This window comes from Saccostrea cucullata, unplaced genomic scaffold, assembly GCF_032062105.1.
Source record: "Saccostrea cucullata isolate Sc308-1 unplaced genomic scaffold, CSIRO_AGI_Scuc_v1 ctg1558, whole genome shotgun sequence".
NCBI lineage: Eukaryota > Metazoa > Mollusca > Bivalvia > Ostreida > Ostreidae > Saccostrea > Saccostrea cuccullata.
Genome location: NW_026933071.1, coordinates 235,450 through 259,110, shown reverse-complemented (window position 1 = coordinate 259,110; position 23,661 = coordinate 235,450). Strand labels below are relative to the sequence as shown.

General features: G+C 33.5%; 2 protein-coding genes across 2 annotated transcripts; one reads left to right on the top strand and one right to left on the bottom strand.

Annotated features, from left to right (window-relative positions):
- Positions 1-8,737: 8,737 nt before the first annotated feature.
- Positions 8,738-10,009, bottom strand: LOC134237201 (fatty acid desaturase 6-like). The gene has a single exon (XM_062719304.1). It carries the CDS (start codon positions 9,920-9,922, stop codon positions 8,861-8,863), a length of 1,062 nt encoding a protein of 353 aa, XP_062575288.1. The 5' UTR covers positions 9,923-10,009; the 3' UTR covers positions 8,738-8,860.
- Positions 10,010-10,222: 213 nt separating this feature from the next.
- On the top strand, positions 10,223-15,814 carry LOC134237200 (E3 ubiquitin-protein ligase RMND5A-like). The gene is made up of 9 exons (XM_062719302.1): positions 10,223-10,376; positions 10,609-10,754; positions 10,888-11,025; positions 11,146-11,246; positions 11,493-11,659; positions 12,371-12,536; positions 12,840-12,942; positions 15,212-15,366; positions 15,625-15,814. The coding sequence occupies exons 1-9, from the start codon at positions 10,241-10,243 to the stop codon at positions 15,686-15,688; spliced, it is 1,176 nt and encodes a 391-aa protein (XP_062575286.1). The 5' UTR covers positions 10,223-10,240; the 3' UTR covers positions 15,689-15,814.
- The last annotated feature ends 7,847 nt before the right edge of the window (positions 15,815-23,661 follow it).

Sequence of the window (23,661 nt, the reverse complement as noted above, 5' to 3'; positions counted from 1 at the left end):
TACAGTATACACAGGTCCCTGCTATGACCATTATAAATTGTAAAAATGTTATCTTTGACTTTTGACCCTCAAATAAATTGACAGCAAATGTACTTAAGGCGAAAAAGTTTGAAAGGCAAAATTCATATGTTTAAGGAATCTACATTATACGCGGTACGATATAATATAACTTGGAGGCAGTGTACTGTTCTTCGACAAATTTTCAATAAAATCATAACACCAAATTTTCTTTGATAAAAGCGTGTGGGAAAACAATAAGTTTTTTTAAACCGCGAAGCTGTTTTGGCCGTAGTTTGCGACGGTGAGTGATATTTTGCAAATTGGAGACTGGTTGGAAATGAGGTAAAGATTATAACAACAAATAACAGATCGAACCTTTACATACATGTAGTAGCCCGTTGTTAGATACATGTAACTCAAAGAAGTTGTATATGAGATGTTCCGGAAATGTTTCTTTTGTATAGCGGAAACCTTAATTAAGAACATGTAGGCCTAGCTGGGAGCACTATTCAGGTTTAGAAAATGAAATTTATACAAAACATTTAGTGACTTGTTTTATCTGATTTTATCTGATTTTGATTTGAAGTCTCGTTCATTATAATGAATGGTGGCCATATAAAATTTATAAACCCAAAGGAACAGTGCACGTCACGCCGCATGACATATGGAATTGTAAAAGAGCGATCGATTATTTAAGAAGCTCGGAATGAACAAAGAGTTTTACTAATATGTCAGAGAGAAAACAAGCTTAAACGTTTGAAGAAAAAACAGCTCTGGTGAACCAATGGGTATCGAAAATATGTATATATCATTACAGTCAAGATATATTTACCTCGCAAACAGAGTATGAGAGTCAGAATATTGTTTTTAATTAAAATTCATTTTAAGTAAAGCTGTGAGAGTACAGATGTCATCCCATTTGCATTTATTTCATCACATATCAAAAATATAATGAATGCAATATACTGCGATACCTGTCTAGACCGACATGCACAGGTGTCGATATAGGCAGCTTTCACTGTAAATTGAAAATAGAATTTTAAATTAAAAATAAATTATGATTATCTTTCACTTCAAGAGAAAAACTCAAATCAAGAAATATGATATCAGGCGTAAAGTCTAAAGAAATATATATCTGCACTGTCAATGCCATAGGAAGGTGTGTTATATAACTTATATTTGTTTTATATAGGTGAACGCTTAGCCCTATTGAGACATTTTTAATGATTCTCCTACACCTATCCCCTCCCCATCTCCTCGAAACGGACGCAGGAAAAAGTCCAAAGGAACAAGGAACACGTAGTATGGAAGGTGGTCAGTTTTAAACGATTACCAGGGGCGTTATAGTTATAATTCAGTTTTCTTTCGTAAAAAAAGTTTTCAATCCTTTTAATTATTTTCATTATCTCTTTACATGTAAATTATCCAACACTTGATGCGCACTATGTGTGAATTTTTCCTGTTCATGTACCTTTAAATGCTATTTCATTTTCAAGGAATTTATTGTAGGCCGGAAAATGAACTTATAATTATTCTTTCATTTAATCTTCTCTCTTTTTCTCGCTTTGTAGGACCGGAGTACCTAATACTTACACAATTTATCTCTGTACTGTGATGTCCATACATACATTTTACGTTATTCATTTGATAAAATGCTTAAGAAAAATACATCTTGTCTACAAAATATTGAGATGAACCTGTTTCAAGTTTAAGGGGAGGGGGATTTAAGTTTAATGCTCAAGAGGAGTCGTTTAAAACAAGATGACTGCAAAATACCAACATCCTCTTTTTTCCCAAAGTATTTAAAAATGCATGGTTACATGGACTGAAGTAGAGGATGAGATATAATACATTAAATTGAAATTCTAAAAAACTGATCTTCTTACTGAATTAATGCATAAAGGAATGCAATGCAAGATGTTATTGTTATGAAAAATAATGAATGTTTAAATTTATGGAAGTATTTGAATTTTGAACATGATAGTTTCAAAATATTGAATTTCATTACATGGTGTAATGCCTTATGAAAGTTAAATTAGGAAATAAGCCACTTTTAAAACTATGACTGCAAATTAAATTGCTAGAATCTGGGAGGGGGTTGAACTAATAATGTACAGATTTCTCAAATAAAATTTGAAAATTTATATTTCAGATGTAGATGATAAGTCTTATCAAGTACATAAGTATATAAAGTTCACCTGTATTAGATTTTTATAATTTATTATGAGTAGAGAATATGTAAGGTTGAGATAAATCCAGATAAATTATGACCCTTTATCGAGTATATAATATGTGCGTAATTTGGGGGCCTTGACTTTGGATGCATATTGATCTAGTTATAAACTATAGTAAAAAAAATTGATATTGCTTCAACACGTTTATTATTTAAAATCCAAAGCAGTGATAAACATAAATTGATTGTAGATAGTTGCATACCACACAGATCATAATACATATCTGAATAAAGTTAACATCAAATCACAGAATATATTAGGCACTCTTTAAAAAAAAATATTTGCCCACTCTCCCTACTGCTTAAAAATGTCCAACTCAGAACTTATCAACTTCCAGGAACTGATAGTTTTTAATTCCAGGGTTTTTTTTTCATTCTGATGATATGTTTGTTTAAATTTTCATACAAAAAAAATTTCACCTACCAACCAACCCAAATTCAAGTTGCAAGAGAGCAAAACAAACATTCTTTTAATGTTGACCTTGTCTTGTAAATCTTAACAACAATTAAAAACAAAACAAATGGATTAACACACACAGATTAACTGTAAAATAAGTTATTTATAGCATTAAGGTTCACTGATACTCTGATAAGAGAGATAACTCTACAAAGACTTACTGTAACATAATTAATTGGCATTAACATGATTAAGGTTTAATGACCCTCTGAGAAGAGAAATAACTCTTACTTGGAAAAATGTTATTTTTTAAAATAGAGTCAAATTAAAAAGGGCATTCCTGTCCAATTTTTCTCTGCAAAATAGGTAAAAACAATGATCAAAAAGACCTCTTTCTGAAAACGATAAGCATAATACAATGTAAAAGAAAATTCTCTGAGTAATGAAAGAAAAGAGAAGAGAAACCTTAATTATAGAAGCATACAATGAAGTCATGACATGGCACACAAATTGCATTGAAATAAGCATATATCACAGCTAAACGTAACAACAGCAAGTGAATAAATTTAAGTAAAGATAAAATTGAATAAAAAATCAACAAATTAATCTCTTTCACCCCACCCCACCCCGCCAACATGTTTATAGAAAGTTTAGGAGTGGCCTTCCCCATTCCATGTCCAGAACATGGATGGGTGATACAGGGTATACATGTACAGTATACACAGGTCCCTGCAATGACCATTTTAAATTGTAAAAATGTTATCTTTGCCTTTTGACCCTCAAATAAATTGACAGCAAATGTACTTCAGGTGAAAAAAGTTTGAAAGGCAAAAGTCAAATGTTTAAGGAATCTACATTATACGCGGTATGATATAATATAACTTGGGGCAGTGTACTGTTCTTCGACAAATTTTTAATAAAATCATAACACCAAATTTTCTTTGATAAAAGTGTGTGGGAAGACAATAAGTTTTTTAAACCGCGAAGCTGTTTTGGCCGTAGTTTGCGACGGTGAGTGATATTTTGCAAATTGGAGACTGGTTGGAAATGAGGTAAAGATTATAACAACAAATAACAGATCGAACCTTAACATACATGTAGTAGCTCGCTGTTAGATACATGTAACTCATATAGGTTGTCTATGAGATGTTCCGGAAATGTTTTTTTTTTTTGTATAGCGGAAACCTTAATTGAGAACATGTAGGCCTGGGAGCACTATTCAGGGTTAGAAAAGGAAATTTATACAAAACATTTAGTGACTTGTTTTATCTGATTTTATCTGATTTTGATTTGAAGTCTCGTTTATTATTACGAAAGCCGGATAGGCTCAATTCTGAGAAGATAAAAAAAATTAAATCGTTATAACGAGTTAGTTATCTCGTTATAACGAGTTAATATCTCGTTATAATGACTTAGTTATCTCGTTATAACGAGGTCGTTATCTCGTTATAAGGATTTCGTTATCTCGTTATAACGATTTAGTTATCTCGTTATAACGACTTAGTTATCTCGTTATAACGACTTAGTTATCTTGTTAAAACGAGTTAATTTTTCTCGTTATAACGACTTAGTTATCTCGTTATAACGAGTTAATTATCTCGTTATATTATATAACTTTGTGAAATCCGGTAATCTGATTGGTCAATACGAAGTACTTATATTTTAATAACGACCGCTGAAAGCGAATAATGACTCGCATGAGCTGCCTCGTTTTCACTTTCGCTTTAGACAAACATGGGAGTTCGCAAGTTGAAGGTGAGGAAAATTCAAATCATAGGCCTATAGTGAAGAACTCTGAGACTGATAATACAAACCAATTACTAGGATATTTGTGAATATTTTTCGGGAATAATAAGCACATACCATTTCATGGTTGAGTTTGACCTTTCCACTCAGCGAACTGAGCTTTGACGCTGTTTACGCGATTACGGAGACTAAAGAAAATATAGACATAAGACAAGCATGCCATGTAAGATTGTATCTATTCTTAGAAGGCATAGGTATTTATATTTTGTCAGTGCATTAATTTTCGTCTGCAAGTGTAACTGAGAGCGATTTTCAATCTGGGGGAGAGGGTACTCTGTGTTATTCGGAGATAGATATCTTGCGTCATTATTATGATATGGGAAATATATGCCGAAACAATTTCCTCTGAGTAATATTCAATGAATTCTGAAACATTTACATTCAACTTATTTATGGTTAATACTATCTCTGTAAATACTAATTAATAGGATGATCGATATACATTGCACTTATAAATTTGGGAAATTATTATTTATATAATATAATAAATATGGACTCGATGTAGGTCAATATGCATTTATAATGCGAACTCCCATGTTTGTCTAAAGCGAAAGTGAAAACGAGGCAGCTCGTGCGAGTCATTATTCGCTTTCAGCGGTCGTTATTAAAAAATAAGTACTTCGTATTGGCCAATCAGATTATCGGATTTCACAAAGTTATATAATATAACGAGATAACTAATTCGTAATAACGAGATAATTAACTCGTTATAACGAGATAACTAACTCGTTATAACGAGATAACTAATTCGTAATAACGAGATAAAACTAAGTCGTTATAACAAGATAATTAATTCGTTATAACGAGATGATTAACTCGTTATAACGAGATACTTACTCGTTATATAACGAGATAACTAAGTCGTTATAACGAGATAATTAATTCGTTACAACGAGTTAAATATTTTTTTATCTTTTCAGAAATGAGCCTATCCGGCTTTCGTACATTATAATGAATGGTGGCCATATAAAATTTATAAACCCAAAGGAACAGTGCACGTCACGCCGCATGACATATGGAATTGTAAAAGAGCGATCGATTATTTAAGAAGCTCAGAATGAAAAAAGAGTTTTACTGATATGTCAGAGAGAAAACAAGCTTAAACGTTTGAAGAAAAAACAGCTCTGATGAACCAATGGGTATCGAAAACATGTATAATAACACTAAAGCTATTTTTACCTCGCAAACAGAGTATGAGAGTCAGAATATTGTTTTTAATTAAAATTCATTTTACAAACATGCATAAAAAAAAATTTAAGTACATTTGAACGCAGCAGGTGAGTGAAGCTGTGAGAGTACAGATGTCATCCCATTTGCATTTATTGCATCACATATCAAAAATATAATGAATGCAATATACTGTGATACCTGTCTAGACCGACATGCACAGGTGTCGATATAGACAGCTTTCACTGTAAGTTGAAAATAGAATTTTAAAGTTGAAAATAAATTAAATATCTTTCAATTCAAGAAAAAAACTCAAATCAAGAAATATGATATTAGACATAAAGTCTGAAGAAATATATATCTGCACTGTCAATGCCACAGGAAGGTGTGTTATATAACTTATATTTTTGTTTTATATAGGTTAACGCTTAGCTATATATCGAGCCATTTTCAATGATTCTCCAACACCTACCCCCTCCCCATCTCCTCGAAACGGACGCAGGATAAAGTCCAAAGGGACAAGGAACAAAAAGTATGGAAGGTGGTCAGTTTTAAACGATTACCAAGGGCGTTATAGTTATAATGCAGTTTTCTTTCGTAAAAAAGTTTTCAATCCTTTTATTTTCGTTATCTTTTTACATGTAAATTATCCAACACTCGATGCGCACTATGTGTGAATTTTTCCTGTTCATGTACCTAAATGCCATTTAATTTTCAAGGGATTTATTGTAGGCCGGAAAATGAACTTATAATCATTCTTTCATTTTATCTTCTCTCTTTTTCTCGCTTTGTAGGACCGGAGTTCCTAATACCTATACAATTTATTTCTGTACTGTGATGTCCATATATAAATTTTACGTTAACTTATTTATTTGATAAAATGCTTAAGAAAAATGCATCTTGTCTTCAAAATACTGAGATGAACCTGTTTCAGGTTTGAGGCGAGGGTGATTTAAGTTTAGTTAGAATAATCTAACTGTGTCTCGGTACAGGCCCTCACCGGGTCCGTAGGACAATATCATTTTAACGATAGAACATTCTATCTAATTTAAGTTTAATGCTCAAGAGGAGTTGTTTAAAACAAGATGACTGCAAATACCAACATCCCCTTTTTTCCCAAAGGTATTTAAATGCATGGCTACATGGACTGAAGTAGAGGATGAGATATAATACATTTAATTGAAATTCTGAAAAACTGATCTTCTTACTGAATTAATGCTTAAAGGCATGCAATGCAAGATGTTATTGTTCTGAAAAATAATGAATGTTTAAATCTATGGAAGTATTTGAATTTTAAACGTGATAGTTTCAAAATATTGAATTTCATTACATTATGTAATGCCTTATGAAAGTTAAATTAGGAAATAAGCCATTTTTAAAACTATGACTGCAAATTAAATTGCTAGAAACTGGGAGGAGGTTGAACTAATAATGTACAGATTTCTCAAATAAAATTTGAAAATTTATATTTCAGATGTAGATGATAAATCTTATCAAGTACATAAGTATATAAAGTTCACCTGTATAGATTTTTATAATTTATTATGAGTAGAGAATTTGTAAGGGCGAGATAAAACCAGATAAATTATGACCCTTTATCAAGTATATAATATGTGCGTAATTTGGGAGCCTTGACTTTGGATGCGTATTGATCTAGTTATCAACTACAGTAAAATCAAAAATTGATATTGCTTCAACACGTTTATTATTTAAAATCCAAAAGCAGTGATAAACATAAATTGATTGTAGATAGTTGCATACCACACAGATCATAATACATACATGTATCTGAATAACATTAACATCAAATCACAGAATATATTAAGCCCTCTTTAAAAAAAAATATGTTTGCCCACTCTCCCTACTGCTTAAAAATGTCCAACTCAGAACTTATTAACTTCCAGGAACTGATAATTTTTAATTCCAGGATTTTTTTTTTTCATTCTGATAATATGTTTGTTGAAATTTTCATAAAAAATTTCACCTACCAACCAACCCAATTTCAAGTTGCGAGAGGGCAAAACAAACATTCTTTTAATGATGGCCTTGTCTTGTAAATCTTAACAACAATTAAAAACAAAACAAATGGATTAACACACACAGATTAACTGTAAAATAAGTTATTTATAGCATTAAGGTTCATTGATACTCTGATAAGAGAGATAACTCTACACATACTTACTGTAACATAATTAATGCACCAGTACTGTCCATATCAAAGATCTTTTACTTGTTCATCATGTTAACTGTTCACATGTTTACTTGTTCATTTGTTAAATTCTTGTTGTACCAACATACCCCATGTGGGGGCTTTAGTGAAATAAAAAGTTTCAAAGTTTCAAAAGCAGAGACAAGTCTACACATACTTACTGTAACATAATTACTTAGCATAAACTAGTTAGAATAATCTAACTGTGTCTCGGTACAGGCCCTCAACCGGGTCCGTAGGACAATATCATTTTAACGATAGAACATTCTATCTAAGCATAAACATGATTAAGGTTCTATGACCCTCTGAGAAGAGAAATAACTCTAACTTGGATAATTATGTTATTTTTAAAAATAAAATAGTCAAATTATAAAGGACATTTCTGCCTAATATTTTTCTGCACGATGTGTAAAAACAATGATCAAATGGATCTCTTTCTGAAAGCGATAAGCATAATACAATGTAAAACAATATTCTCTGAGTAAGGAAAGGAAAGAGAAGAGGAACCTTAATTATAGAAGCATACAATGAAGTCATGACATGGCACACAAATTGCATTGAAATAAGCATATATCACAGCTAAACGTTCAACAGCAAGTGAATAAATCTTAAGTAAAGATGAAATTAAAAAAAAAAATCAACAAATTAATAAAAAACAAAATATTAACAATCTGAGTAAAATTAAAAATTGTATAATAATGATCTTTCAAACATACATGTACTGTATAAGCAAATTCTATCTGAGAGCACCATGGTATATACATAAAATTAATCTACATGGTATAAATCACGTTTGAAACCTAACAGTGAAGGTCATATATTATTTAACGACTTTTGAGTATTTATTAACTTTGAGACTCATTAATCATTGGTGTGGTAAAAAATTAGCACATTATTAGTTACAAAATGTATCTTGATATGACTTTATACCAGCGAATAAAATTATCAAAGTTTTTCAAACTTAAGCATGTTAACAGATGGTTAAGGTTGTCTCCTTACCATGGTGACTCCAAATAATGTCAATGAAATAACAATAAGCATCTCTTGTTCATTGAATCCCAACAAAGTGAGTTATGGGAGGAGCATTAACCATCAACTCTTTGTATTTCACCGTGAAGTGCCACATCCGACTGAAATAAGTGTCCTCATTGTATGGGAGTCCATTTTTTCTTAGAAATCGGGACACGATGGGTTTGATCATCAAGCACATGTTGTCTGACATGTGAGGAAATAGGTGATGTTCCACGTGAGCGCTGATGATGCAATGTCCGAAAGTAAAGTCCAGTATGGGATTCCGCGGAAGATTTAACACCCCAGTAGACATCAGGTATATCTTCTTTGGTCGGTGGTCACGGGAGTACATGGGAAGTCCGATATGTTGGAATATATTGACATGGATGTAAGGTATCATCAGTAGGGATCGAGATACGAGTATACATAACAAAGCCCCCATAAAGGAAAATCCTGAAACTTTCATAAGCAGCGTGAAGTTGATGACTAATCCAGTCAGCATAAGGAGAACATATCTGGTCATTTTCATCCACTGGCCCCAGAGTTCTTTGACTGAGATAGGTATGGACAATAACGGAAGCAGGAGGGGGGCAAAGTACATGTAGAAAAGGGCAGGCAAGAAGGACACCTTCCAACTGCTCGAATCCCCGAGACCAATAATGTTGGTATGCGGGTGGTGTATACGTATATGCATATCATATCCGACATCAGCTGAAAAAGATGCACACACGTCTCCAAAGAAGAAAGCCCATAAGCGATTTATAAAGCGGGATTCGCAGACTGCATTGTGCACACTCGCATGAGCACAGCGCACAGAAAACATCTGAAAGCAATACCCATACATGAACACACCGAGACAAAAAGTCATCACATTTGAAGACTGTATACAGATCAGCGCCACATACACCATGATAAATCCCATTGAAGTGATGCACCAGTCCACCCCATATCTATCCCACCAACTGCATTGGTTCACAAAAGCAATCACTTCTTTGTTTAAGTCCGAGAATTTCGGTAATTTGTCTATCTTGACGCGATCGTATACAATCTCCGACCCACTTTCTTTGTTGGAATCTTTCTCCGAGACCGCGAATGACATCTTGATGCGAGGTCGCTGGTAAGGACGAGAAAAGTGACAGCAAATGCCGAGCCAACGGTATCTATAATCATGAGGTGCACTTTGAACCCGAGGGAGTAATAATTAATTAAGAAGAGTAACAATTTCTTTCTTTATAAATATTAAATAAAACTCACTTAAAAATTACTTTGTATTATTTAATTTTATTGAAATATAAATTTATTAAATAAAATATTTTTTTTTTAATTTTTCATCACCTAAAAGCGGGGATTTATGCTTAAACTCATTTAATATTAATGAATCATCCCCTAATCTAGAGGTGGAGGACGAAAAACAAAGATGGAGTCGTGTTTAGCAGTGGAGAGAGAAGTGGAAAGAGTTTTATCAAAATTTAGCGGTCTCCAGGACCACTCGAAGAAAAATTTAGAAGAATTGATTTCTTCCATACAAAGTATTCAAAAAGAACTTAATGAAGGTATGCGTTTCATCCTCGAGAATGTAAATATTCCAGATAAACATCACTGACTTCAGTTCTTTGTCCAGAAAATGTTGAAATTATCTTTTTAAATACTTTAATACATTCAAGATAGTTTAAAACAATTGCGTATAATCATAAGAATGATTAATTATAGTAATTAAATTTAATCCATTTTACTTATTAAGAGGTCTAAAGTTTCTAACTCGAATTTCCTCTATGTGATTTGTAGCCCCAGCTGATCATGAAATTACACCCACACAGTCCATAATCTTGATGCAGACAATTCGGAAAATAAAAGAAGCCATATCTAGGATGGGTCAGGAACACAAAGACCTACACAGCACAGTGTCAAAAGTTGGCAAGGCTGTTGATAGGGTGAGATTTTACGCTTGTAAAATGTTTAGTTTCTATTTTAAAGCACATCATAGCACGGATTAAATGAAGAAGAGTTTTTTTTGTATTAGAATTTAATTTACTTTATCCATAACATATCACTTTCTACCCCCAGAATTTTGTGACAGACTTTACCTCCATATCTCAAGACTGTAATTTAGAGGACGAGAACAAGAAACTCCTGCTAAATGAAGTGATTGCGGAACATTTCATGAGACAGGGCATGCTACACATCGCAGATGCTCTGATTGAGGTAAGAGAAACTAATTTAAGTTATTTCTGAATCATTTTTTTTTTCTGAGTACCTCTCTCTCTGAATCGATCTGTTTGAAGTGAAAAAAAAAAGACCAGAAATATTTCTTGTGTGTCGTAGGATGCAAATTTAGAAATTGCTGCAGACAAGAAGGAGCCATTTTTGGAGCTTCACAGGATTCTGGGCGGACTGAAACAGAAGGATCTGACTCCAGCATTAAGGTGACCAGAGTTTACTGATCCATGTCTATGTTGTGATTGTTGTAATGACTCCATTTATTTATACACAGAAATAGTACTAACCTTTTTCAAGGTATTATGAAGCAGCTGCCTTTAAAGTACGAGTGTATGGATATGACATACATGTATTTACAATATAGATGAGTAGTTTTTTCTTTTAGCATATTTAATTAAAGTATGAAAAAGCATGACAAACGTTAATATTAATTATTGACATTATTTACATAGGTGGGCGGAGGAGAACAGAGAACGGTTAAATGAGATTCGTAGCTCATTGGAGTTTAAGCTTCACCGCCTGCAGTTTATTGATCTCCTTAAGCAGGGCCCCTCCCTCCAGTCTCAGGCTCTACAGTACTCTAGGAACTTCGCTCCGTTCGCAGACAGACACGCCAGAAGTACGGTCTTGTCTAATGGACAGAAAATTTATCTTTTGGACGTTCCTTTTTTCCTTACAAAAACTGGATCATGATTTGTTTAGATACATTTTTGTTACTTGTTTAATATGATATACATTGTAATTTTTTACTTTTTTTTTTTAAATCAATGTCTTTGGATTCTTGATTCAGGGTGTTTCCTTTTGTACGTTATTCATTATTTTTTTGTAATTAGGATTTTGATGTTTTTTTGTATACAGTGTAGATAAATTTACAGATTCTGTTGGGTACAATGCTGTATATACAGCAGGGAATTGTTTTGATTTTCTTTTTTCCCCTGTAGATGTACAGATTCTAATGGAGAGTATACTGTATAAACAGCAGGGATTTGTTTTCATTTTGTTGTCTTTTCCCCCTGTAGATTTACAGATTCTGACGGGAATTAGATAATTGTTTTGTTTTTTCCTGTAGATTTACATATTCCGAATGGAGTAGATACTCTAAACGTATTACATTTGGCTGTGTATTTTTTTTAGTGTTTTTGGCGGAAAGAAATGTCCGCTAATTCAAGTACAGTACTAAATGTCTCGCACATATTTCTATAAAGAAAACATTTAGATATGCGCTCACTCCAACTTGTTCAAAGTCCAATTTCCGTCAAATATTGTATGCGCTAAATATAATACATTTACAGTAATTGTTTTGATTTTGTTGTCTTTTTTCCCCCTGTAGATTTACAGATACTGATGGGGAGTATGCTGTACCTACAGCAGGGTATTGAGAATTCCCCCTACTCCCACCTCCTGGCTCCGATCTACTGGGACGAGATCTGTGATGTGTTTACCAGGGACGCCTGCACTCTGCTAGGAATGTCTGTGGAAAGTCCACTTAGTGTCAGGTGGGCATTTTAAATTATTATATTTTTAAATAGGGGGGCTAAAGATAATTTTTTTTTTTTACAGATAAATACATGTAAGTATTAAGATACCTTGTAAGGTCTTATTTTCTGGTTTCAATAATGTTTTTTTAATGAACTCAAAGTATTACATGTACTACTTTTCTTATGTATTTTGTTTGCAAAGATATAACTTAACCTGCTCCTTTTGTTTCAGTATCCGAGCTGGCTGTCTGGCCTTGCCACCACTCCTTAACATCTGTTTATATACATGTAGTTATAAGTTTACCTGCTCCTCTGTTTCAGTATTCGTGCTGGCTGTCTGGCATTACCACCACTCCTTAACATCAGACAAGTGATGCAGCAGAGACAGGTGTCAGGGGTCTGGAGCAGCAAGGAGGAACTGCCGGTCAGTATGGGTCATATGGCTGGATGTCAGATAAATACAACTTACTAATATATAATCTTTAATAATGTAGCCCTCTCCATTTCTTTTTTTAAATCTGGATTTTTTCCTCAAAGAAGACAAAAAAAGGAAAGAAAATGGAGATGACTTCATTATTGCAGCTATGAATATACATGTATGAGTCAGAGAAAAACATACATAAAATTTTAAGACCATAGATTTTAAAATTAATTTGTCCATGTAGATTTATTTTAAATAAAGTGCTGCGCCACAGCATGATACGCCCGTCAAACAATTAAAATTTTCTTGAACAGTTTAGCGTGCAAGAAAATCATGTCAACTTTGAATTTAAGATTTCCATGATTTTTCCATTCTTTAAAATATTTATCCATTCCCTGTGATGTAGGCATTAATTATAATAAATATTACATCATTCTATACTGGTTGTGTAAGACCTTGTCAAATACCCATCATATTAAACAATATCATAGTCTTAACACCTTAATCTATACCAAATTAATTTCGAAAAGAAAAGGCTGGCCATCAAATGACATATGTTATAATTAACTGACCAGCACTTCTTCTGTCTAATCCCCACAGGATACAGATAAGACTGCTTGATCAGATAGCCTTCCTACATTGAACTCATTAATTAATCTTTAACTGGATGTTTGTCTTCTCATTACTACCAAGAGATGAATGGGTCTGCATTATCTACCATAATTTTTTTTTTAAACATATAAAATATTCAAAGATTTTTTTTGGGTTGAGATTTAACATCCGACAGGTTTTAATATTTAATTCATATGGACATGCTGATTTCACCCCACCCTATTTTTAAAAATTAGTTTTTAAATTGATAATTAAGAAATAAGGTATCATTTTTTGAGTGTTATTGGGATGTAAAACGGGTTGGTCACGTGATCAAATCCCATAAAGCCCGAAGGGCTTTATGGAAGATTTGATCATGTGCCAACCCGTTTTACATCCCAATAACACTCAAAAAATGATACCTTATTACTTATATTTACATTGGTGACTTATTCATACTTTAAATTTGCCTGATTGTGACTTTTAACTTGTGAAATGCATCATTTTTCAATCCCAACGGCATGTTTGTAATATCCTGAACGCGCGTCGACCCTTTATGACTTCACTGAGAAATTGCGTCGAACGTTTATCCATACTAACATCTATGACCTCTTGACCCCGTACCTGTATTTATACAGTTATAAAAACGCTTGCTTTCAGTAGTGTTATATAAAGGAAAACATTTGCAAATGTAAATATTATAATAAAATATCAGGTTAGTCTATTATGCAATATCAAATTAGTTTTAATTACTTTTCATCACATTCATTTTAAAACTTAGGCTAGCCAACAAGAGCTATTTTTAATCCTAGGCTTACCCATCTGCCCAATACCCAAGGGATATAGATAACACCAATGCTCTATCAGTTAGATCCTCTCACTCAAAACTCATTAATTTCTATCTAATTTGACATGCAAATTTCTGTTATCAAAATTCTTCTTGGCCAGTGCTTGATAATTACACTCAAGGGAGAGGTAGGATTTCTCTAACATACATTATATTTGTTATAGATTGCTGTCAAGTATATGCTTAAAAAGTTAAGTATTTTCTTGATTTAACACTTTTTTAATAAGGACAGTGCAATACTCTTACATTATTTGGAATGCTTAAATGATTAGTAAAAAGACACATTTTTTTTTAAAATTTCACTTAAATTAAAGGTCACAGTGACCTTGAAATAGGTCGCGACACACTTTCTTACTAAGATGTATAAACTGGCCAAGTTTGATGATTGTAAGTCTTATAGTTTTCTAGTAATGGGCCAGAAAGGATTTTTCCATATTTGGCTATAACTTTTTAATAAAGGGTCAGAGCAACCTACTTTTTGTGCGCTACACACCTTCTACCCAAGATGCATCAGATGGCAAAGTTTGATTATCCTAGGCCTAGTAGTATTAAAGTTATGAGCCGGAAACGAAAAAGCTAACAAACAGACAGACGGACACGAAGCCTATAACATAATACGTCCCGTCTGAAGACGGGCATATAAAAAGAAATTGAAATTGATAGGTTTTTGCCTTCACTTATTAACTATATGGTGATGATGATGATGTTGTTGATGATGATGATCATGTTTTGTAGGTGGAGATAGACTTTGTTAGGGAGTTAAGATACCACTCTATCTTTGTTGATGATGATATGTTGATGATGTTAATTATATGATGATGATGATGTTTGTAGGTGGAGATAGACCTTGGTAGGGAGTACAGATATCACTCTATCTTCGCTTGCCCGATCCTCCGACAACAGAGTACAGATATCAACCCTCCAATGAGATTGATCTGTGGTCATGTGATCTCTCGCGACGCCCTCAACAAACTCTCCAATAACAACAAGTATGTGAATACAAAATTTTAATGAGTCTCAATATTTTGTAAGGCAGAAAATCATATGTGTTTTTATGTGTAAAGTTTTATATTCTCTCTATACTCCTTAAAAAGTGAATTTTCCTATCATCATTGAAGTTGAATTTATTTTCCATTCAGTCTCACAGATTTTTCAAATACTAAAAAGAACAATGATAAATAAAACAACTCACTGCATACTTGTTGATGCTGATGAAATTAATTTTACTATGTAATTGTGTATTGTAGAGTGAAATGCCCCTACTGTCCGGTAGAACAGCTCCCATCAGATGCTAAACAAGTCTTCTTCTGAGTGACTTATACCTCAACACAGCAAACAATGAGATATGTTTACACTCACATGTATCTCCTGCTATTCAGGGTGTTTTAACATCTGAAGGAATAAAACAGTGTGATTGATATCACAAGACAGCAAAAATAAAGAAATGTATAGATTTCCTGCTACTTTCCTCTATATAACACCAGGAGGGTTATATTTGTGATTGGAACGCTACCAGTCAGATCATGTTTATACTTCAACCAATCAAAAATTGTTAAGTCAGCTGTGCCGACCCTTTGTTAAGACTGGTACCAAAGAAAGCATCTTTGTTTTATAAAGAGTTACATGTTTCTCGATGAAATATGGGTGTGATTTATTTGTTTCATATGTCTGTAAATCAACACTAAATGATTTATGTTCAGAACCAAAAAAAATTGACAAAAAAAAAAAAACAAGAAAAATTTACACTTTTCTGATATTTACATTGAAGTCAGTCTAAAGGAAATGTAGATGTAAATCAAAGTGAATCCCTTTGAGATAAATTTCCTCTTCTATTGTATAATTGATGTAAAAATACTATTTGTATTTGCTTTTAGTACAAATGATATAAGGTGTATGTTGCTACGTGTACATACTGTATATAAAGAAGTATTTATAGTGTTTGTTGGGATTTTTTCTTAATAGAAAAGCACCACATTGTAAAGATAATGTAGAGACAGGTTCATGGACATAGTCCTATAAACATTTCGATTTTATATGATTTTAGTGGACATCCAAGACAACACGACTAGTAATAATGTGGATCAATATCAATAACCAAGATAAGATATACAATGTATACATTGAACTAGAAACATTATTATGTGTTGATTAGGGGAATTTAGAGTCCAAGATCTTTTATGTATTAGTACTGATTTTGAAAAGCATAAAAAATATGAGGAGCACTGTATGTATGTACATGTGTAAATGTAAAGTTATACACTCTACAAAATCATCAATTTGAAGATGCCATTTACAGTATTGTTTTAATATTATCATTGCAGATATCTTAAGTTAATGAAAATAAATACAAAGGTGTGCAATTTTGTATTGAAATAAAAATTTCAATTTGTTATGTAAATATTAATACATTAAATTATTGAAGATATTGTTGTATATTGTTTTTAGCTCACCTGAGCCGAAGGCTCAACTGAGCTTTTCTGATCACATTTTGTCTGTAGTCCGTCTGTCTGTCTGTCTGTAAACTTTTCACATTTTCGACTTCTTCTCAAGAACCACTGGGCCAATTTCAACCAAACTTGCCACAAAGCATCCTTGGGTGAAGGGGATTCAAGTTTGTTCAAATGAAGGACCACGCCCTCATTCAAGGGGAGATAATTGGGAAATAATAAAAATTTGGTGGCATGTTTTAAAAATCTTCTTCTCAAGAACCACTGTGCCAGAAAAGATGAAACTTATATGGAAGCATCCTCAGGTAGTTTAGATTCAAGTTTGTTCAAATCATGATCCACGGGGGTAAGGCAGGGCCACAATGGCCGACCAAAGTTTTACATAAAAAATATGTAGGAAAATTCTTTAAAAATCTTCTTCTCAAGAATAACAAAGCCATAATTGATCATATTTATATGGAAGCATCTTGCGGAAGTGTAGATTAAAGTTTGTTCAAATCATGACCCCCAGGGGTAGGGCGGGGCCAAAATGGTCAACCAAAGTTTTACATAGAAATATATAGGAAAATTCTTTAAAAATCTTCTTCTCAAGAATAACAAAGCCATAATTGATCATATTTATATGGAAGCATCCTAAGGTAGTGTAGATTCAAGTTTGTTCAAAGCATGACCCCCGGAGGTAGGGCGGGGCCACAATGGCCGACCAAAGTTTTAATTAGAAATATTTAGGAAATTTTTTTAAAAATCTTCCTTCTCAAGAACCACTGTGCCAGGAAAGATGAAACTTATATGGAAGCATCCTCAGGTAGTGTAGATTCAAGTTTGTTCAAAGCATGACCCCCGGAGGTAGGGCGGGGCCACAATGGCCGACCAAAATTTTACATAGAAATATATAGGAAAATTCTTTAAAAGTCTTCTTCTCAAGAATAACAAGGCCATAATTGATCATATTATATGGAAGCATCTTGCGGAAGTGTAGATTAAAATTTGTTCAAATCATGACCCCCAGGGGTAGGGCGGGGTTAAAATGGCCAACCAAAGTTTTACATAGAAATATATAGGAAAATTCTTTAAAAATCGTCTTCTCAAGAATAGCAAAGCCATGATTGGTCATGGGACTACTTTTGGATTTAAACTTTTCAACAATACACCAATTTCTACTTTTTCCAAGCCACAGTTCTCAGGTGAGCGATGTGGTCCATGGGCCTCTTGTTAGCTCTTCTGAGCCAAAGGCTCAAAGAACTAATGCTATGGCCATTTGTGTGGTGTGCGTTAACTTTTTAGAATATGGACCATAACTCAAGAACCCCTTGGCCAATCATTGTCAAATTTGTTACAGGGTATCCTTGGCCCAAGTGCTACCATTTGTACTAAAACTAGGGGTGGGGCCCTAAAACAAGGGGAGATAATCAGGAAAATGGAACCAAAAGTACTGGTTGCTAAAAAATCTTCTTCTCCAGAACCACCAGGCAGATTTTCACCAAACTTACAAACAAGGGTCGAGATATGTTGAAGATTAAAAATTGTTCAAGGCATGACCCTGGGGCAAAGGGTGTGGTCTCAAGGTCACTTCAAAGTTGACCAAAATTTACACTTAATAAAAATGTTGATATTTTGCTTACTATAAAGACTAGGATCATGAAATCTTGTAAGTTGATGCATCTCAGGACTTCACATCATGTTAATACAAAAGTAGGTCACGGTGACCTACTTTTTAAATTTTAAGGGCTTTTGTTTTCAAATTGATTTTGAGGCATATTTTGGACACTTTAAGGCCTATGATCATAAAACTCTGTCAGTTGCACCAGGTGCACCTTGGGTCCTCAAACACCATCAACTTAAAAGTAGGTCATTGTGACCTACTTTTTGAATTTTATGGCTAATCTTTTCTAAAACATTTAATCCCATTATTTCAGACACCGAGAGGTTTAGAATCAACAAATTTTATCAGTTGATGCATCTTTGGTCTTCAAAAAACGTCGACCAAAAAGTAGGTCACTGTGACCTACTTTTGACATTTTATGGCTAGATTTAAGTATCTCGGGTACCTATTGGCCTAGAATCATCAAACTTTGTCAGTTGATGCATCTTTGGTTTTCAGAGATCGACGATCAAAAAGTAGGTCACGGTGACCTATTTTTGACATTTTATGGCTAGATTTATGTATATCAGGTACTTATTGGCTTAGAATCATCAAACTTTGTCAGTAGATGCATCTTAGGTTTTTGGAGCATGTCGACCAAAAAGTAGGTCACGGTGACCTACTTTTGAATATATCAGGTACTGATTGGCTTAGAATCATCAAACTTTGTCAGTAGATGCATCTTGGGTTTTTGGAGAATGTCGACCAAAAGTAGGTCACGGTGACCTACTTTTGACATGTTATGGCTATATTTAGGTATCTCGGGTACTTATTGGTTTAGAATCATCAAACTATGTTATTTGAAGCATCTTGGATTCTTTTAGAATGACCATCGAAAAATAGGTCATGGTGACCTGCTTGTGATATTTATGCGCAAGTGAGTTAAGGCTAAATATGGATATTTCTATGCAAATGAGCTAAGAAAAATTCATGATTTGTATATTTTATGTACAGAGAAGGTTCAAATTGATTTTCTTATACATACTCAGTACCCACAGTTTATTTATGCAAGTGCACATTATGACGTCATATTATGACGTCATTGTTCTCTCCCATTCAAGGTATTAAATCACATCAACAAAATCACGTCGGCGCAAGGGCATATCCTATATGATTTAAAATAAATAATGTATAATATGAAGGAGAATATTCTTAAAATTAATAAAATTGCTGCACAAATCCTATACGCGTTCTCAATTGATAAAAATTTTCGATAACTAACACTGGACAGTGAATTTTTACCCCGTTAAAACTTAAAACTGCACGAATAATAAGTAAACAATTGCAGTGCCGACATTTGTGCAGCGATATCTGAAATCCTTGGAAAATCCTGCGTCTTTTTATACCTTGTTTCTTTAAAATAAAGTAAGTTATGCCCTTGCGCCGAAACAATTTTGTTGATGTTTCTTATAAAGTTGTGTAGTAAAGGTCGATGACGTCATCATTTGACGTCATAATGTGTACTGGGTATCGCATGTCGTGGGTACCAATAATGTATAAGAAAGTAAGTCTTAACGTTTTCTGTGCGGTAGGTAGAGCAATTATGGAATTTTAAATAGATATTTTGCACAGGAACCTCCATATGTAGCCTTAACTCACATGTGTGGCCATATTTAAGTATTCTAGGGTAATTATTGGCTTAGAATTGTCAGACTTTGTCAGTTGATGCACCTTGGGTTTTCGGAGAATGTTGACCAATAAGTAGGTCACTGTGACCCACTTTTGAGTATCTCAAGTACTCATTGGCTTAGAATCATCAATCTTTGTCAACTAATGCATCTTGTGTCCTCAGAAAATTTCAATCAAAAAGTTGCCTGGTCACCATGACCTACTTATAGTATTTTATAGTTACATTTATATATCTTCAGCCCTAACTGGCTAAGAATCATCAAACTTGTCAGTTGATGCATCTTGGGTCTTTAAGACCCAAGATGCATCAACTGACAAGTTTGATGATTCTTAGCTAGTTAGGGCTGAAGATATATAAATGTAACTATAGAGGATAGATTGTATAATTTATCAGAAGAGCGATTCAAGGCCCTAATGGGCCTCTTGTTATTAATATAATTGTGAAATTGAGAAAAATATGAAAACTAAAATGTAACAAATACTAAACTACAGTGAATGCACATGTTGAACTTGGAATTCATGTTTGGATTTATTGAAACCCTCCCCACCCTAAGAGAGAAAATCATAGAAAACATTCTGAAAGAAATACTGTACTGTATATAATTTGCCCCTTTCCCTAAAAAATTTTGTTTTGTATCGAAATTGTTCTCCAAACTACTGTAGACAGAGAAACTTTAGCCCCTTTTTATTTTTACCTTTAAGTTATTTAAAAAACAAGAGGCCCATGGGCCACATCACTCACCTGAGAAGCTTTGACCATTCTGTTCTTTACCAGATTATCCTCTTGTAATACATATTGTGACCCCATCCTACCCCACTAATCATAATTTAGACAATTTGAAATCTACACTACCCCAGGATGCTTCCACATAAATTTCAGCTTTTCTGGCTCAGTGGTTCTTGAGAAAAAGATTTTTCCAATAGATTTCTATGTAAAACTTTGAAATTCCCCATTGTTGTCCCGCCCAACCCCCCGGGGTCATGATTTGAAGAATTTAGAATCTACACTTTCCCAGGATGCTTCCACATAAGTTTCAGCTTTTCTGGCCCAGTGGTTCTTGAGAAGAAGATTTTTCCTATAGATTTCTATGTAAAACTTTGATTCCCCATTGTGGCCCCGCCCAACCCCCCGGGGGTCATGATTTGAAGAATTTAGTATCTACACTACCCCAGGATGCTTCCACATAAGTTTCAGTTTTTCTGGCCCAGTGGTTTTTGAGAAGAAGATTTTCAAAGATTTTTCCAATATATTTCTAAGTAAAACTTTGATTCCCCATTGTGGCCCCGCCCAACCCCCCGGGGTCATGATTTGAACAATTTAGAATCTACTCTACCCCAGAATGCTGCCACATAAGTTTAAGCTTTTCTGGCTATGTGGTTCTTGAGGAGAAGATTTTTTCTATATATTTTTGTATAAAACTTTGATTCCCCATTGTGGCCCTGCCCAGCCCCCAGGGGTCATGATTTGAACAATTTAGAATCTACACTACCCCTGGATACTTTCACATAAGTTTCAGCTTTTCTGGCCCAGTGGTTCTTGAGAAGATTTTTTTAATGACCCCAACCTATTTTTGTCTTTTCTTGATTATCTCCCCTTGTGAGGGGACTTGGCCCTTCATTTTTACAATTTAAATTCCCCTACACCCATGGATGCTTTGTACGAAGTTTGATCAAAATTGGCCCAGTGGTTCTTGAGAAGAAGTTGAAAATGTGAAAAGTTTACAGATGGACGGACATGGACAAAATGTGATCAGAAAAGCTCACTTGAGCCTTCGGCTCAGGTGAGCTTAAAACAAATTATAAATACATGTACTGTAAAATCACTAATTTTTGTGGGGGTTTAAATTTCATTGTTTTCGAGGCAAAGAGAGTCTCACGAATTTATGACCACTACAAAATGTAAAATTTAATATACATTACTGCTTAAACATTCTCCCTCCACGAAATCAAGTCCCAACAAACCAAGATTTTTTCCTCAAACCTCCAAAATTTGACCCCATGAAAATATGTGATTTTACAGAACTTGGCAGTATTATTTTCAAATTGATTTCAAATGTGAAAGAGTGAAAATAATATGGGGCAAAACAAACCTGTATTTTGTACAAAAATTATTTTTGATTGCATGCCATGTCAATCAGGCAATTAAAATAAGAAAGCAACATCATCAGTGCAATATGTAATCCCATGCCTTTTTAGCTCGGGATTTAAAGCAAACAAGCATGGGGATTTTAACTGTATAGTATGTAGAACACAGTGGTCAGATGAATTTCATAGACAGGCACTTTTATTCCATCTTTCAAGAAATAACAATTCAGATATGTAAATCAGAAGTTTTAATGGACGGAGAATGCACACAATGCATTTAAAAATACCATTTACTGAAAGTTGTACATGTATTACATATTAACTAAGGAACTTGACCAAGGGTTCATTATTCAAATTCTAGCTTGACTAATTTTCTGACACAAATTATTCACAGCCAAATGTACAACCATCTTTCTCAGCACGAAGCATTGTATCTGAAAATAACATTTGAATTTCCTAGTTCACAGTGCAAAACTTTTGGTTACACAACATTTTTTTTTCGTAAGTTTTGAACACATTTAGAATATAGACCAAGAAGTAACAAAAGAAAACAGTTACAATGACACAATAACAAATTGGGCACCAAAAGAAATATACTCTATAAAAGCTATGTAAAAATAACAAGTTTTATTTGTAGTTTAGTATATTTTGAGACATCTCAGAATAGATTCTTTTTACCTGACTGACTTTTTGGAATACAAAGTTTTCATTTACGTTTTCCAAAAAGCTGATTATGCTTTTTCCAATTGAACATCACAGCTGCCCGTCCTCATTGTGAAATTTCAGATCTTACACAGAAATAAATGTATTGCACTCAACTTATGCACAATTTAAAATCAAAATTATGTGCAAATTTCTGAATGTCTAATAATTTAAAGTGCTTTGCACTTAAATGTTCATTTACATGTAAAATTGTCAGACAAATACATGTATTACATGATCTTAACAAACAAACAAAGAAGTAGTTAAAGTACACATGTTTATCCCAATAAGGCAATTATAACAAAAACATTATCATATAACAAAGTCATGATCTGTTATTAAGATCAAAATTTGAGTTTATATTGCCTGAGCATAAGAAAAATTTTAAAAGAAAATCAGAATTCATTGCAAACAATCAATTTAAAAAAAATCCTTACATTATTTTTCTCATCTGAAAACAAAAAGTCCACCATAGATTGAAAAGAAGATCTTGTACAACAGATTCAATAAATTACAACCATATCAATGACCTGTAAAATATTCACAGAGATCTAACATTTAACATACATGTATATTGCAGTCACACTTCCACAGGGCTGGGACGTCTGTATTCTGATACAATACACTATAGTGCATCCTGACACAAGGTTCCTTGATACACATAGCAATACACAATTTCCAGTAGAGTATGAAATAATTTTATTTTATGAATGAATGAATGTAGACAAAAATAAGGGATTTAGAAAGTTTTTAAATTCTTTTTTTAATAATCACAACAA